The following is a 16104-nucleotide window of genomic DNA, read 5'->3' as shown; positions in this document are numbered from 1 at the left end:
TTAATTGTAGAGTTGGAGCAAGCAGCTGCCTTGAAGTACTTATATGGATGGCTACATAATCATTCAAAGTATAGAACGCTTGCCACTACAGAGCTTGCTAATTCATTACATTATGCAAATGTAAGTGTTATTTTTGGTATCTCTCTTTCTTGGTCCTACTTGTACTTCACATTTTATTCAGTGGGAACTATTATTTAAATAATTTTCTTGGTAAGTTTTGAACTTTTTAATAGGTAAATTTCCCAAAATGATCATCTTATTTGTCACTGGGAATAGGGCTATGTAGTTTCGGTTTTCGGTTCGGTTCTTTGTAAGAACTAAAATCAGAACCGAACTTCGGTTCTTTCATTTTTTGGAACCAAATTTCAGTTCTTGTTCGGTTCTAAGTGCTTTCAGTCTTGGTTCGGTTCTAGTTTCGATTTTAGTTCCAATTCGGTTTAATTCTTGGTTCCTACGCTTAAAATTGCAGTATTATTGTATTTCTTTTAAAAGAATAAAAACAATTATATATTTTTAGCATCAAAATATCAATAAAAATAATAGTACTAATATTAAAATATCAATACTAATATCAAAATAAAATATCAATAAAGTAACATAAATATAATAACTTATTTAAGAGAAATACTAAAATTAAAATAACAATTCTCACATAAAAATACAAAATAACACCAAATATCTATAATTTTGGCAACGAGTGGAGATAACTCAGTGGGCCAGAATTTTAGTTAGATCCCTTCAGCCTATGGCACTTGGGTTATTATGCTACAAGAGGATAGAGTTGTGCCTGTGCTAAAAGCTTAAACTTTTGGCACGATGGTAAGCGCTCAATCCTATGATTGGTATCAGAGTTGAGGTCATGGATTCGAATCCCTGGTAGGTATTGGGGTTGGATTGTTGGCACTGAGTGAGGATAGCTCAGTGAGTCTGCCTAGATTCGTTCAACCCATTGTGCTTGGGTTACTACGTTATAAGAAGTTAGAGTTGCATCTTTGCTAAAATTTTAAATTGTTGATAGGGTGGTAAGCGCTTGATCTTGCACATGGTAAGTTATATAATATTTCTATAAAAACTATAAAATAATATAAATCAACGAGTATTATATGAGTTAGCATTAACGTAACTTAAGCCAAGAGCACAAAACTATGCAATTTTTGGCTTTAGAGAAATTTTTTATTATATTTTCATTCAACTTTTTAAAGTTAAAATTTTTTTGCATAATGTATAATTTTTACTAATTTAAATTTTAATTCACAATACTAAGTATTAAAAATAAATTTAATTTTAATATAGTAGATGTTTATAAAAATTTTATAAATTATAATTAAAATTTTTTCAAATTAAAAATAAGATAGCTAATGTAATTTTAAAATTAATGAATTCAATTATTAATACTCACTTTCAAATATTGTTTTGGCCTATGCTCTCTACTATCACCGTAGACATCACAATATTTTATTTGGATCGGTGGGTCATAATTCAATCCTATGAAACAATACATACATAAATTAAGTCACTTCATAATATATATCTTAATAATATATTTTACTATATTATATATATTTTTTAATTGTATAATTTTTAACAAGAAAGTATACTACATGATTAAAAGGTGATTTAATAAGATAATTAATTACTATAAAGTGATTTAACATATGTTATTAAAGTCTTTTTCAATTAGGAGACTAACTCCTATAGGATATCCTTGTAAGAAAACGACTCCTAAATACTAATCCATATAGAATAGGAGATGATTGTATATATGTTTGTGTATTAACACCTTTGAATATATGAGAAAATACCTCAAATTACATGGTATCAGAGCCTGGTCTCGAAGCCCCTTTTTTTGAGAATTTCCTCCCGTTCTCTTGTTCTTTCCTTCCACTAACTGTAACCTAGGAGAACTCCCTAGGGCTATCACGGTACCTCACAGCCACCCTTAGGAGGTGACCCAAGTGCCGATCGACCTCCCGAAAAGTACGGTGATTGGACTTGGAGTGAGTGGCCTCCACGCGCCACTTCTTTGTTCTGGTTCCTATTCCACGAGCTGGCACGTCCGCTTGGTGTTTTCTGGCAACGTTCGATGGCCGAACCCCCTTCCCCGACATCACCCCAACGTTGTGATTCCATCCCTGCAGGCTGTGTTTGGTTTTGAGGCTTCGTTCTTGGTGGTGCTTGAAGATCCTCTCTTTTAGGTCACTGGATCTGTTAACATTCGACAGCTTGGGCTATTTGTGGACCGTTGACAGTTAAAGTGCAATGGCTGAGGGTGAGACCAAGTCTATAATTACTGATGTAGTCCTGGTGATGACTAAAATCACCGAAAACAAACTTAATGGCTTGAATTACTTGGAGTGGAGCAAAACTGTTCGGATTTATTTGAGGAGCATTGATAAAGATCATCATTTCACAAAAGATCTACCAGATGATAATACTAGGCAAACTTGGTTGAGGGAAGATGCCTGTTTGTTCTTACAGCTTCGGAATTCAATTTATAATGAGGTAATGAGCCTCATTAATTACTGTGAGTATGTTGAAGAATTGATGGAATATTTAGAATTTTTGTACTCAGGCAAAAGCAATATTTCTTGCATATATGATATTGGCAAAGCATTTTATCGACCTGAAAAACAAGACTAGACTCTTACAACATATTTTATGGAATTTAAACGTATTTATGAAGAGCTTAATGTTCTATTACTATTCAATCTTGATGTAAAGGTGCAACAAGCTCAACGTGAGCAAATGACTGTTATAAGTTTTCTTGTTAGTTTACCCTCAGAATATGAAATGGTTAAATCTCAGATTCTCTTTGGTTCTGAGATTTCCTCTCTTCATGATACTTTTACACGTGTCCTTCATACAGAAAGCACTCATTTTTAACAACCCACTAACGATGCTCTTATTAGTCGAAATATAAGTGGATAATAGGGAAATAGAGGAGGATATAGAGGAGGGGTTACTAACAACAGAAATAATCAACGTAATGTGGAGGCTAATTCTAATCAGGACTCAAGAGGAGTCATTTGTTATTATTGCCATGAGCCTAGACACACAAAACGTAACTGTTTGAAACTTAATAGGAAAAATTAGCGATCCCAGGTGGCAAATATGGTAGTAGAAAATTTTAAAGTTTCTATCTCCTCTAAGAAGACTATCTCAGTGTCTGCAGAAAAATTTTCACAGTTCTCCCAATATTAGGCATCTCTAATGTCTACCAATTCCTCAATCACTGCTATCGCTAAGTCAAGTAAATTCACTACATGTCTTGTGTTCTCCTTGTCCAAATGGGTCATTGATTATGATGCTACAGATTATATGACAGGTAATTTTGATCTTTTATTTGATTTCCAGTTTTTTACTACTCCTTCCACAGTTACTTTAGCTGATGGATCTACATCGTGTGTCATTGGTTCTGGAACTGTGAATCCAACAACATTTATGTCTTTGTCATCTGTTTTATGTCTACCTAACTTCTTTCTTAATTTACTCTTTGTTAGTAAACTCACTTGAAACTTAAATTGTTCTATTTCTTTTTTTCCTGACCATTGTTTGTTTTAGGATCTTACGACGAAGAAGATTATTGGTAAAGGGTATGAGTCAGGTGGTCTCTACATCCTTCATAAATGTGAACCACGATCTATTGCTTGCTCTAGTACTTTAACTCCTCTTGAAGTTCATTGTAGATTGGGCCATCCTTCCTTATCTACCTTGAAGAAATTATGTCCTCAGTTTCAGTCTTTGTCAGTACTAGAATATGAATGTCAGTTTGCTGAATATCATCGTTTACTTTTTGTGTCTAGAGTTAATAAACGGGCTTTGTCCCATTTTGAATTAGTTCATTCTGTTATTTGGGGTTTTTGTTCTATTACTTCTAAACTTGGATTTAGATATTTTGTTACTTTTGTAGATAATTACTCTCGTGTTACATGGTTATATTTAATGAAGAATCGTTTTGAGTTATTTTCTATCTTTAATGCTTTTTGTGTTGAAATTAAAACTCAATTTAGAAAATCTATACGTATGTTAAGAAGCGATAATGCTAAAGCATATTTTTTTGAGCACTTTCAGACCTATATGACTCAAAATGGTATTCTTCACCAGTTTTCCTGTGTTAATACACTATCTCAAAATGGTGTTGTTGAAAGAAAAAATCGACATCTTCTTGAGGTAGCTAGGGCACTTCTTTTCCAAAAGAAGGTACCTAAACATTTTTGGGTTGATGTAGTTTATACAGCATGTTTTTTGATTAATCGCATGCCATCTTCTATCCTTGATGGGGACCTTTTTTATACTATTTTGTTTCCATCTACATCATTGTTCATTGTTGAACCCCGGATTTTTGGTTGCATCTATTTTGTGCAAGATGTTCATCCATAAGTTTCTAAATTGGATCCAAAGTCTCTTAAATGTGTTTTCTTTGGATACTCGTGACTCCAAAAAGGATACAGGTGTTTTTTTTCCAACTCTTAATCGTTATATTATTTCTGCTGCTGTTATATTTTTTGGGTCTATTCCATTATTTTCTCAAACATCTATGTATGAGAATCAGGGGGAGAATGATGACCTTTTAGTTTACACTGTTAAACAAAATCTTCGTCCTCCTCCTCTTGCTCCTTCTGTCCCTATCCCAGTTTCAGTTAGACCTCTTGTTGTTCATGTTTATTCAAGGAGACTGCAGACTCCAGATTGAGATCCTCCACCATCTTCGTCGTCGAAAGATCTAGTTACTATCACCGATCATGATCTACTTTAGATCTTTCCATTGCTCTTCGCAAAGGTAAACGTGAATGTACTTACCCTATTTCTTCTTTGATTTTTTATAATCATTTGTCTTCTTCTTCTCGATGTTTTGTTACCTCATTAGATTCTATAAAAATCCCTAAAACAGTAATTAAAGCATTATCCCATCCTGATTGGTGTGCCGTTATGAAAGAGGAAATGGAGGCCTTAGATACAAATGATACATGAGAACTGGTGCCCTTGCCCACTGCTAAGAAGGCTATTGGATGCAAATGGGTTTTGTCGGTAAAGATGAATCCTCATGGTCTATAGCTAGATTGAAAGCACGTCTTGTAGCCAAATGATATGCTCAAACATATGGGGTGGATTACTCTGGTACTTTTTCTCCTGCAGCTAAATTAGCTTCAGTTTGATTGTTCATTTCTCTAGCAGCTACATATGATTGGCCTTTGCACCAATTAGATATAAATAATGCCTTTCTTCATGGTGATCTTCAGGAGAAGGTATTTATGGAGCAAGCACCAGGGTCTGTTGCTCAGGAGGAGTTGGATAAAGTTTGCAGACTTCGAAAGTCTTTTCATGGCTTGAAACAAAGTTCTCGGGCTTGGTTTGAGAGATTCAGTGAAGTAGCATAGGATTTTGGTATGCAAAAGAGTAAGTGCGATCATTCGGTGTTTTATAGACAGTTTAAGGCTGGCCTAATTTTACTAGTAGTGTATGTTGATGATATTGTTATCACTAGGAGTGACTCTACGGGTATTTCATCCCTTAAACACTTCCTTCAGACCCAGTTTCAAACAAAAGACTTAGGCCCACTCAAGATAAGAAAGGTATCTTCTTGTCTCAGCAGAAGTATGTTCTTGATCTACTGACAGAAACTGAGAAATTAGGTGTTAAGCCTTGTAATGCACCAATAACCCTGAATCTGCAACTTGGATAAGAGGATGGTATGCTATTTGAAGATCCAGAAAAATACAGGAGATTGGTAGGTAAATGTTAGATATTGGTCCAAGATTAGTTGCTGAACATAGACATTGAACAGAATTCTCGGAAGAAGAATTAGATGAGAGAGAGAAGAAAAATATCTTGTTATTGATTTTACAATTGAATACCTTGATACAAGCAATATCTCTTATTTATAACAGAGTATCTTATCAGTTGCTAACTGATTCAGTTGTGTAACTGACTAACTGACAATATTTTCCTCTGTTATGGAAAGTTAATCACTATATTATATCTCTGTATATTTTGTATTCTGTATTCCAATGACACAAAATGGCATTCTTCATCAGTTTCTATGGCATATTTTTTGATCAATCGTATGCCGTCTTCTGACCTTAATGGGGATATTCCTTATACTGCTTTGTTTCCTACAAAATCTTTGTTCCCTGTTGAACCCCGTATTTTTTGTTGTACCTGTTTTGTGCGTGATGTTTGTCCACAGGTTACTAAATTTGATCCAAAGTCTCTCAAATGTGTCTTCCTTGGGTACTATCGGTTGCAAAAAGGGTGTCGCTGTTTCTCTCCTACTCTTAATCGTTATCTTGTTTCTGCAGATGTCACATTTTTTTAGTCAACTTCATTTTTTCCTCAATCATCTGTGTATGAGAGTCAGGGGGAGGAGGATGATCTCTTAATATATACTGTCCAACCAATGTCTATCCAACCAATGTCTAGTCCTCTTCATTAGCCTGTTCCTTCTGTCTTTAGACCTACTTGACCTCCTGTTGTTAATGTTTATTCCAGGAGATTGGAGATTCCTGACTCAGATCCTCCACCAGCTACTTCGTTAGGAGATCTTGTACCTCATACTGATCATGATTCTGATATAGACTTACTCATTGCTCTTTGTAAAGGTAAACGTTCATGTACTTACCCTATCTCTTCTTTTGTTTCTTATAATCAATTGTCTTCTTGTTCTTGGTGTTTTGTTATTTCTTTAGACTTTGTTCCTATCCCTAATACTGCTGGTGAGGCATTGTCTCATCCTGGCTGGTGTGCTGCTATGAAAGAGGAAATGGAGGCTTTAGATGCTAATGGTATATGGGAACTGTTGCCTTTGCCCACTAGTAAGAAAGCTATTAGTTGTAAATGGGTATTTACAGTAAAGGTAAATCTTAATGGTTCTGTGGATAGATTAAAAGCACGCTTTGTAGCAAAAGGATATGCTCAGACATATGGGGTTGATTACTCTGACACTTTTTCTCTTGTAGCTAAACTTACTTCTGTTTGCTTGTTTATCTCTTTAGCAGCTACATATGATTGGCTCCTGCACCAATTGGATATGGAGCAACCACTTGAGTTTGTTGCTCAGGGAGAGTTGGGTAAAGTTTGTAGGCTTCGGAAGTCTCTTTACAGCTTGAAACAAAGTCCTAGGGCCTGGTTTGGGAGATTTAGTGAAGCAGTACAGGAATTTGGTATGCAAAAGAGTAAGTGTGATCACTTAGTATTTTATAGGCAATCTGAGGCTGGTCTAATTCTCTTAGTAGTTTATGTGGATGACATTGTCATAACTGAGAGTGACTCTACAGGTATTTCATCTCTTAAAATCTTCCTCCAAACCTAGTTTCGGACCAAAGTCTTGGGATTGTTAAAGTATTTCTTGGGTATTGAAGTTATGAGAAGTAAGAAGGGTATTTTCTTGTCTCAAAAAAAAAAAAATGTTCTCGATTTATTGACAGAGACAAGAAAATTAGGTGCTAAGTCTTGTAATGCACCAATGACTCTAAATTTACAACTATTAGCAGATGATAGTGAGTTGTTTGAAGATACAGAGAGATACAGGAGATTGGTAGAAAAATTGAATTTTCTTACAGTTACTCGTCCTGACATTGCTTATGCCGTTAGTGTGGTAAGTTAGGTTATGTCTTTCCCAACTGTTGCTCGTTGGGAAGCCTTGGGACAAATCTTGTGTTATCTGAAGGGCGCTCCAGGAAGAGGTTTGTTATATGGTAATCATGGGCATTTGAATGTTGAATGTTTTTCAGATGCTGACTGGGTTGGATCTAAGGTTGACAGGAGGTCAACTACTGGATATTGTGTTTTTGTTGGAGAAAATTTGGTATTTTGGAGAAGCAAGAAGTAGAGTGTAGTTTCTCGATCTAGTGCTGAATCCGAATACAGAGCCATGGTACAATCAGTATGTGAAGTAATATGGATACTTCAATTACTAGATGAGACATGTTTTAAGACCTCCCTGCCTGCGAAATTGTGGTGTGATAATCAAGCTCCTCTCCATATTGCTTCTAATCCGGTATTTCATGAGCGGACCAAACATATTGAGATTGATTATCACTTTGTTCGTGAAAAGATTCAACAATAGATCATCTCAACAGGACACATCAAAACTGGAGAGCAGTTAGGAAATATTTTCACAAAAGCTCTGAATGGAGCTAGGATTGATTACATTTGTAACATGTTGGGCATGATTAACATCTATGCTCCAACTTGAGGGAGAGTGTTATGGAAAGTCAATTACTATATTATTTCTTTGTATATTCTGTATTCTGTATTCCTATTTAGAATTTCTTATTTAGGATTTCTTCCTAATTAGTAGAACACAATTATAGGAATCAATTGTATATATATACCCATGTACAAATTAATTGAAATGAAGGAGAATCATCTCTTTCTACATCCTCCAATCTTATCCTTATCCACTACTCTCAACTACTTATTCCTCCTCCTTCTCTTATAATACGTAACAATACGCTCCCCAAGAGAATCTTCTTGTCCCCAAGAAGATTTGAAGTCAGGAAATTGGGCCAATATAAAGGATTGGTCCTCCCAAGTAGCTTCCTCCTCAGGCAAATTAATCCATTTGATGAGTCCTTGAAGGATCTTTTGAGAATCCCTAGAAATTACTCTTGTCTGAAGAACTTTTTCAGGAGGAACCACCATATTGGCTTCTTGTAGGGAAGGCATGGTCTGCACTATTGTGATTCCATCACCAACCTTTTGCTTCAATAAGAAAACATGGAAAATAGGGTGTATTGTAGCTGAATCAGGAAGCTGAAGCTTGTAGGCCACTTTCCCAATTCTAGCAACAATCTGGAAGGGTCCATAGTATCTTACAGCCAACTTGAAATTCTTCCTCATAGCTACTGAAATCTGTCTATAGGGTTGGAGCTTGAGATACACCCAATCCCCCACATTAAATTCCTTGTTAGTCCTCTTCTTGTCTACATACTGTTTCATCCGGTTCTAAGCCACTAATAAGTTTTCCTTGATCAACTGAGACACTTGCCATCTTTCCTTCACAAAATTAGATACGGCTCCTACTGAAGTAGAATCAATTGGCAAAAAATTCAGAGGAGCAGGCTTATACCCATATAAAGCTTCAAATGGAGCCATCTTTAAGGCACTGTGGTGACTAGTATTATACCACCATTTTGCTAATGACAACCAATGCTCCCAAGAATGGGGTTTTTGGAAGCATAAACACATCAAGTAGCCTTCCAAACATTGATTCAATCTTTCTGATTGACCATTAGATTGGGGGTGATAAGTTGTACTAAAAGCTAGCTGAATACCCATCATCTTAAAAAGTTCTTTCCAAAAGAGACTAGTAAACAACTTGTCTCTATTTGAAATCACAAGCACAGGGTATCCATGCAACTTAAAGATGTTGTCTAGAAAGACTTTGGCAACATCTTTTGCTGAAAAAGGGTGCTGCAAGGCCACGAAATGAGCATATTTGGTGAATTTACAAATCACCACCAAAATAGTATCCTTTCCCTTGGATTTTGGCAATTGTTCTATAAAATCCATAGTGACATGCTGCCAAGCTTGAGATGGAATAGGAAGGGGCTGTAAGAGTCCAGGAGAAGCATAAGTCTCACTTTTACATCTTGCACAAATGTCACAGCTTTTAATCCAAGTCAATACCCCTTTCATCATATTAGGCCAGTAGAAATGTCTACCGAGTCTGACATAGGTGGCATTAATGCCAGAATGGCCTCCCAACTGAGAGTTGTAATAGTGTCAGTAATTGGTTCCTAAGATTACCACTGCTTCCTGCATATAATATGTCCTTATAGAATAGCAGTCCATTCTTGAAAGAAAATCCAAGATGCCTTATCATCAATAGACAAATGAGCAATGTAATCAAGTGCTTGTTTTTTCTCAGAGTAACTTTGAATAATTTGAACCATCCAAGTGGGTTGTAAAGAAGAAGTAAGAACCATCAGTTTGCTATCAGAATCTCCAGGCCTTCTGGATAAAGCATCAACAACCTTATTGTCAACCCCTCTCTTATATAATATGTTGTATTGCAGCCCTAGCAATTTTGAAACTCCTCTGAGCTGCAAATTAGTGTGCAATCTCTGTTCCAAGAGATGTTTGACTCTCTCATGGTCTGTCTTAATAAATGTTATGGAAAGTCAATCACTATATTATTTCTCTGTATATTCTGTATTCTGTATTTCTATTTAGGATTTCTTATTTAGGATTTCTTCCTAATTAGTAGAACACAATTATGGGAATCAATTGTATATATATACCCATGTACAGATTAATTGAAATTAAGGAGAATCATCTCTTTCTACATGGTATCAGAGCAAAGATTTTGTAGGAAACAAAGCAGTATGAGGAATATCCCCATTAAGGACAGAAGACGGCATAAGATTGATAAAAAAACATGCCGTAGAAACTGTATCTGCCCAAAAGTGTTTAGGAACTTTCATCTGAAAAAGAAGAGCACGAGTTACCTCAAGAAGATGCCGATTTTTTCTTTCGGCTACGCCATTTTGGGATGGGCTATCCACACTGGAAGACTGATGAAGAATGCCATTTTGTGTCATATAAGATTGAAATTGTACTGAAAGTATTCTTTGGCATTGTCACTTCTTAATATGCGCACAGAAATATTAAATTGAGTTTTGATTTCATTACAAAATGCACAAAAGATAGAAAACAACTCAGAACGATTCTTCATTAAATATAACCAGGTAACACGAGAGTAATCATCAACAAAAGTAACAAAATAACGAAATCCAGTTTTAGAGGTAACAGAACAAGGACCCCAAACATCAGAATGAACTAACTCAAAAGGGGGTGAAGCCCGTTTATTGACTCTAGACACAGAAGGCAAATGATGATGTTTTGCAAATTGACACGACTCACATTCTAGTACTGATAAAGACTGAAATTGAGGACACAGCTTCTCCATGGTAGACAAAGAAGGATGACCCAATCTACAATGAGCTTCAAGAGGTGTCAAGGTACTGGAGCAAACAAGCGACCGCGGTACATGATTTTCCAGAATGTAGAGACCACCTGACTCGTGTCCTCTATCAATAATCTGCTTCGTAGTAAGATCCTGAAATAAACACTGGTCAGGAAAAAAGGAAACAGAATAATTTAAGGCACGAGTAAGTTTACCAACATAAAGTAGATTAAAAGAGAATTTTAGTAGACACAAAACAAAAGATAAAAAAATTGACGAAGTCGGGTTCGCAGTTTCAGAACCCATGACACAAGAAGTAGAACTCAGCTAAAGTAACAGTAGAGGAAGTGAGATTAGACTGAAAAGCAGATAGAAGACTAGAATTACCTGTCATGTGATCTGGCGCACCATAATCAATAACCCATTTGGATGAGGAAGACACAAGGCATGTAGTGGATTTACCTGACTTAGCGATCGCAGTGACAAGGGAACTGGTAGGCTTTAGAGATGCCTGATACTGGGAAAATTGTGCAAAATCCTCAGCAGATACCAAAATAGTTTTCTCAGAGGAAGACACTGTAGAATTCTCTGTTGCCATATTTGCCATTTGTGATCGCTGATTTTTTTCTCTGAAGTTGCGGACAATTATATTTTGTATGGCCAGGCTCATGGCAATAATAACAAATGACTCCTCTTGAGTCCTTAATTCCTCCTCTACTTCCTCTTCTATTACCCTGTTGTCCATTTGGATTACGGCTAATAAGAGCACTACTGGCAGGCTGTGAAGATTGGGTACTCTCTGTACGAAGGACCCGTGTGAACGTTTCATACAAAGAGGAAATCTCAGAACTGGAGAGAATATGAGATTTAGCAGTCTCATACTCTGAAGGAAGGCTTGCAAGAAAACTCATAACAGCCAGTTGCTCCCGTTGGGCCTGCTGAACTATCACATCAGGACTAAAAGGCAACAATACATTAAGTTTCTCATATACCCGTTTAAAATCCATAAAATAAGCCGTGAGAGACTTATCCTCTTTCTCAGCATGGTAGAATACCTTACAAACATCATAAATACGGGAGATATTCCCTTTACCAGAATATAGAAAATCTAAGTAATCCATCAATTCCTTAACAAATTCACAGTGATTAATTAAACTAATTACCTCACTGTGAATCGAGTTCCAAAGCTGCAAAAACAGCCGAGCATCCTCCCTTAGCCAAGTTTGTCGTGTATCATCAGTGGGTGGATCTTTAGTAAGGTGATCATCCTTATCAATGCTACGCAAATAGACCCTAACAGTCTTACTCCACTCCAGGTAATTCGATCCATTAAGTTTGTATTCCGTGATCTTAGTCATCACCGGAATCACATCAGAAATAACATTCTTATTGTCTGCCATTTGTTGAGACAAAGAAAACTAACCGAAACGCTAATCCAAAGTGCTTATAGCAGCAAAATAACTCAAAATCACAAATCAAGCAAATACCGAAATAGGATTTGCGAGCCAAACCTCAGAAGTCCTTTAATGGTGTACTGGATTAGGCAACAACACACAGTGGTGGAATGGGGTTGAGGCGACGCCAGCGATGTTGATCAGGGTTGAAACAGTCGAGCGGCGGCAAAGGTCTCTCCTGAGCTAGGTGGTGAGAATAAATAGTCACCCTAGATTGATGACCTGCTCTGATACCATGGTAGACAAAGAAGGATGACCCAATCTACAATAAGCTTCAAGAGGTGTTAAGGTACTGGAGCAAACAACTTGAGGGGGACAGCAAATGTAATGGCAAGTAATTTCCTTTCATATACTAATAAAGCTCTAGTTCTTGTTCCAAAAGCTTTGGAAATAAAAGCAATAGGATAATCATTTTGTTGTAACACAATCCTCATCCTAATGCCACTAGCATCTGTCTCTACCACAAAGGGTTTGGAGAAATTTGGTAAGGCTAGCACTGGTGCTGTGGACATAGCTTCACTAAGCTGCTCAAATGCTTAGTGAGCCTTATCATCCCACTGAAAGGCATATTTTTTAAGCATATCAGTCAAAGGCTTACTAATTATGCCATAATGATGCACAAATTTCCTATAGTATACAGTCAGTCCAAGAAAACTTAAATCTTTTACTGATGTTGGAGTAGGCCAAGAAACCATAGGTTGAGCCTTGGTAGGATCAGTAGCAACCCCTTTGCCAGAAATAATATGCCCCAAATAATCAATCTCAGCTTTGCCAAAGGAGCAAAGCTCAGTTTGGCAAATAACTGCTGTTGTTGCAACACTTTGAAAACCTTTTCTAAGTGTCTCAAATGCTCCTCCCAAGATTTGCTATATATCAAAATGTCATCAAAGAAAACTAAGACAAACTTCCTCAAGAAGGGTTGGAAAATATGATTCATAAGTCCCTGAAAGGTGGCAGGGGCATTAGTCAGTCCAAAGGGCATGACAATGAACTTATAGTGTCCATGGTGTGTTCTAAAGGCAGTCTTATGCACATCCACAGGATTCATTCTTATCTGATGATACCTAGCCTTCAAGTCAATTTTGAAAAATACTGTTGCTCCATGAAGATCATCAAGGAGATCATCTATAATAGGTATTGGAAACTTATCCTTAATAGTAAGGTCATTAAGCATTCTGTAATCAATGCAAAATCTCGAGGTTCCATTTTTCTTTTTAACTAATAACGCTGGAGAGGCATAAGGACTATTACTAGATTAAATGACCCCACTATCCAGCATTTCTTTTACAAGCTTCTCAATCTCAGCTTTCTGAAAATGTGGATATCTGTAAGGCCTTATATTCACTGGTTGAGAAGCAAGGTGCAATGGAATTGAATGATTATGAGATCTAAATGTTGGGAGACCCTTTGCATCCTCAAAAGTACAATGATACTTAGTTAACAATAGTTGCAGATCAGAGGGATAAGTAACAGCAAATGAAATTCCATCCATCATACACTGCTGATAATCATTGTATTGTAATTCAGAGGAGTGAATGTAGAATAATGGAGTTTGAAAACTTCCTCCATACTCAATACCCAATTGCCCACTATGCAGACAATGCAATAGCTTGGAAGAAGAGGCCACGTCAGTGATTCCTTGCAAAACTACCTTAATATTCCCTTTCGGAAAGGATATTGTAGAATTGTCAAAGTCAAACAATACAGGATTGAAGGTTCTCATTCAGTCTACCCCCAATATCACATCAAAGCTGCCCATTTTCAGTACCCTGAAATCAAAGTTGAAGGGATAATGATGGATCTTCCAACTGAATGCAAGACACATGCTGGTGCTAGAAATTTTCCTTCCATCCGCCACTTCTACGTCAAATGGAGGTACATCTGCCACAGAAAGTTTCAATTCCTTGGCTATCCTTGCATCCAGAAAACTGTGAGTGCTTCCACTGTCAATTAAATCAGTAATTCCCTATTTTTATATAGCCCTCTCATTCTAATTGTATTTGATCCTTGATTGCCTTCCATCGCATGTACTGACAGAGTCACCTCATCCATGGGACTGAAATTGTCACCCTCAGACACATCATGCCACACTTCACCTTCGTCACCCACTTCCTGTCCTTCCAACTGAAATGTAGCTCCATCATTTTCACATCCTTGCATAGCCATGACGGATTTCTGCTGCTTGCATTGGTGTCCAGGGAAGTACTTCTCTCCACATCTAAAACATGGCCTGGGTTGTCTGATAGTATTGCTATTGGTGCCAGCAACAGGGTTGGGTTTTGATACAGATTGAGTAACAGATACTTGGCTGGTTGTAGGTAAAGGTTTCTAGACAGTCATAGGTTGTTTGGTGACAGAATTTTGATCTGAGTTGATTGGTTTAGGTGTATAGGAATTGGTGAAATGGGACTGTGCAGATCTGTAAGAAGGTGTTGAAGAAGTATAAGAAGCAAATCTAAAATTATTTTGGTAGGGTTTGGTGTAAACAAAATTTTTCTTATTACTATTCAATAATTGTTCTTGGAACTTAGCAATCTCAAAAGCATGGGAAAGTGTAGAAGGTTTCATCAGTCTAACCATAGGCCTGATATCATCTTTTAATCCCCCCATGAATACAAAAAGAAAATAGGCTTCACCCAAGATAGGCATAACCCTCTCAAGTCCAATCCTTACATCTTCAAACCTATCTTGTTATTCTTCAATTGTTCCTTCCTGCCTTATCCTCATAAATTCCTCAATTACATCCTCCAATCCATCTTCCCCAAATCTTGCACATAATTCCCTCTCAAAATCCTCCCAATTATGAGATCCAACTCCCCTAACCCAATTATGATACCAAGCATCAACCCTATCCATTAAAAACAAACTAGCAATTCCCGCCATTTGATCCTTGGGTATTCTATAGACCTCAAAATACTTATACACTTCCTAATCCAAGCACTTGGTTCTTTACCATCAAAAGTAACAAGTTTGACTTTAGGTAAATTCTTAGGCATACCATCAGTTGCAATCATAGATCTAGCACTGTGGGACTCCTTTTGAGGCTGATTTCCATTTCTCCTTAGGTATAGGTAAAATACCCTTGCCTCCTAAAGATCCAGTAGAAGCGGCTGCCCTTGCACTTTCTCCAGAATTGATTTCTTTACTCTTATCCACCAAATTTGTCCCAAATAAAGATCGCATCTGCTCCAATATCACATTTCTAGTTTCCTCTGCACTTTGCCTCATTTTCTCCATCATATTATCATTATCTTTTTTTGCAACTTCTTGCATAACCTTGATTTGCTCCTCTAACTAGTTATCTTGGTTGCATTAGCCAATTCTTGAGCCACTACTCCAGATCTGGTCATCTCGGCAGTTTCCAGATCTACAATTAGCAGCTCCAGATCTAGAATCAGATCAATCCCTCATGCAACCTGGCTCTGATACCAAAATGTTAGATATCGGTCCAAGATTAGTTACTGAACATAGACATTGAACAGAATTCTCGGAAGAAGAAGAATGAGATGAGAGAGAGAAGAAGAATGAGATGAGAAAAGAATAGAATCTTGAGAGAAGAAAAATATCTTGTTATTGATTTTACAATTGAATACCTTGATACAAGCAATATCTCTTATTTATAATAGAGTATCTTATCAGTTGTGTAACTGACTAACTAACAATATTTCCCTCCAACCTTATCCTTATCCATTACTCTTAACTACTTATTCCTCCTCCTTCTCCTATAATACGTAACAGTGA

At 36.8% G+C, this 16104-nt stretch overlaps 1 protein-coding gene across 3 annotated transcripts in view; it reads left to right on the top strand.

The window, feature by feature from the left end:
• Positions 1–16104, top strand: part of LOC110662737 (peroxisome biogenesis protein 5) — a 41224-nt gene that overhangs the window by 12600 nt on the left and 12520 nt on the right. For all 3 annotated transcript variants that reach the window (XM_058136096.1, XM_058136092.1, XM_058136089.1), the window contains one exon: positions 11–120. In XM_058136096.1, coding sequence (XP_057992079.1) covers positions 11–120 — 110 coding nt within the window. The remainder of the gene's footprint in view (positions 1–10; positions 121–16104) is intronic.

The sequence above is a fragment of the Hevea brasiliensis genome, chromosome 2, assembly GCF_030052815.1.
Source record: "Hevea brasiliensis isolate MT/VB/25A 57/8 chromosome 2, ASM3005281v1, whole genome shotgun sequence".
Taxonomy (NCBI): domain Eukaryota; kingdom Viridiplantae; phylum Streptophyta; class Magnoliopsida; order Malpighiales; family Euphorbiaceae; genus Hevea; species Hevea brasiliensis.
Note: the sequence above shows the minus strand (reverse complement) of the source record. Positions and strands in the feature narration are given on the sequence as shown.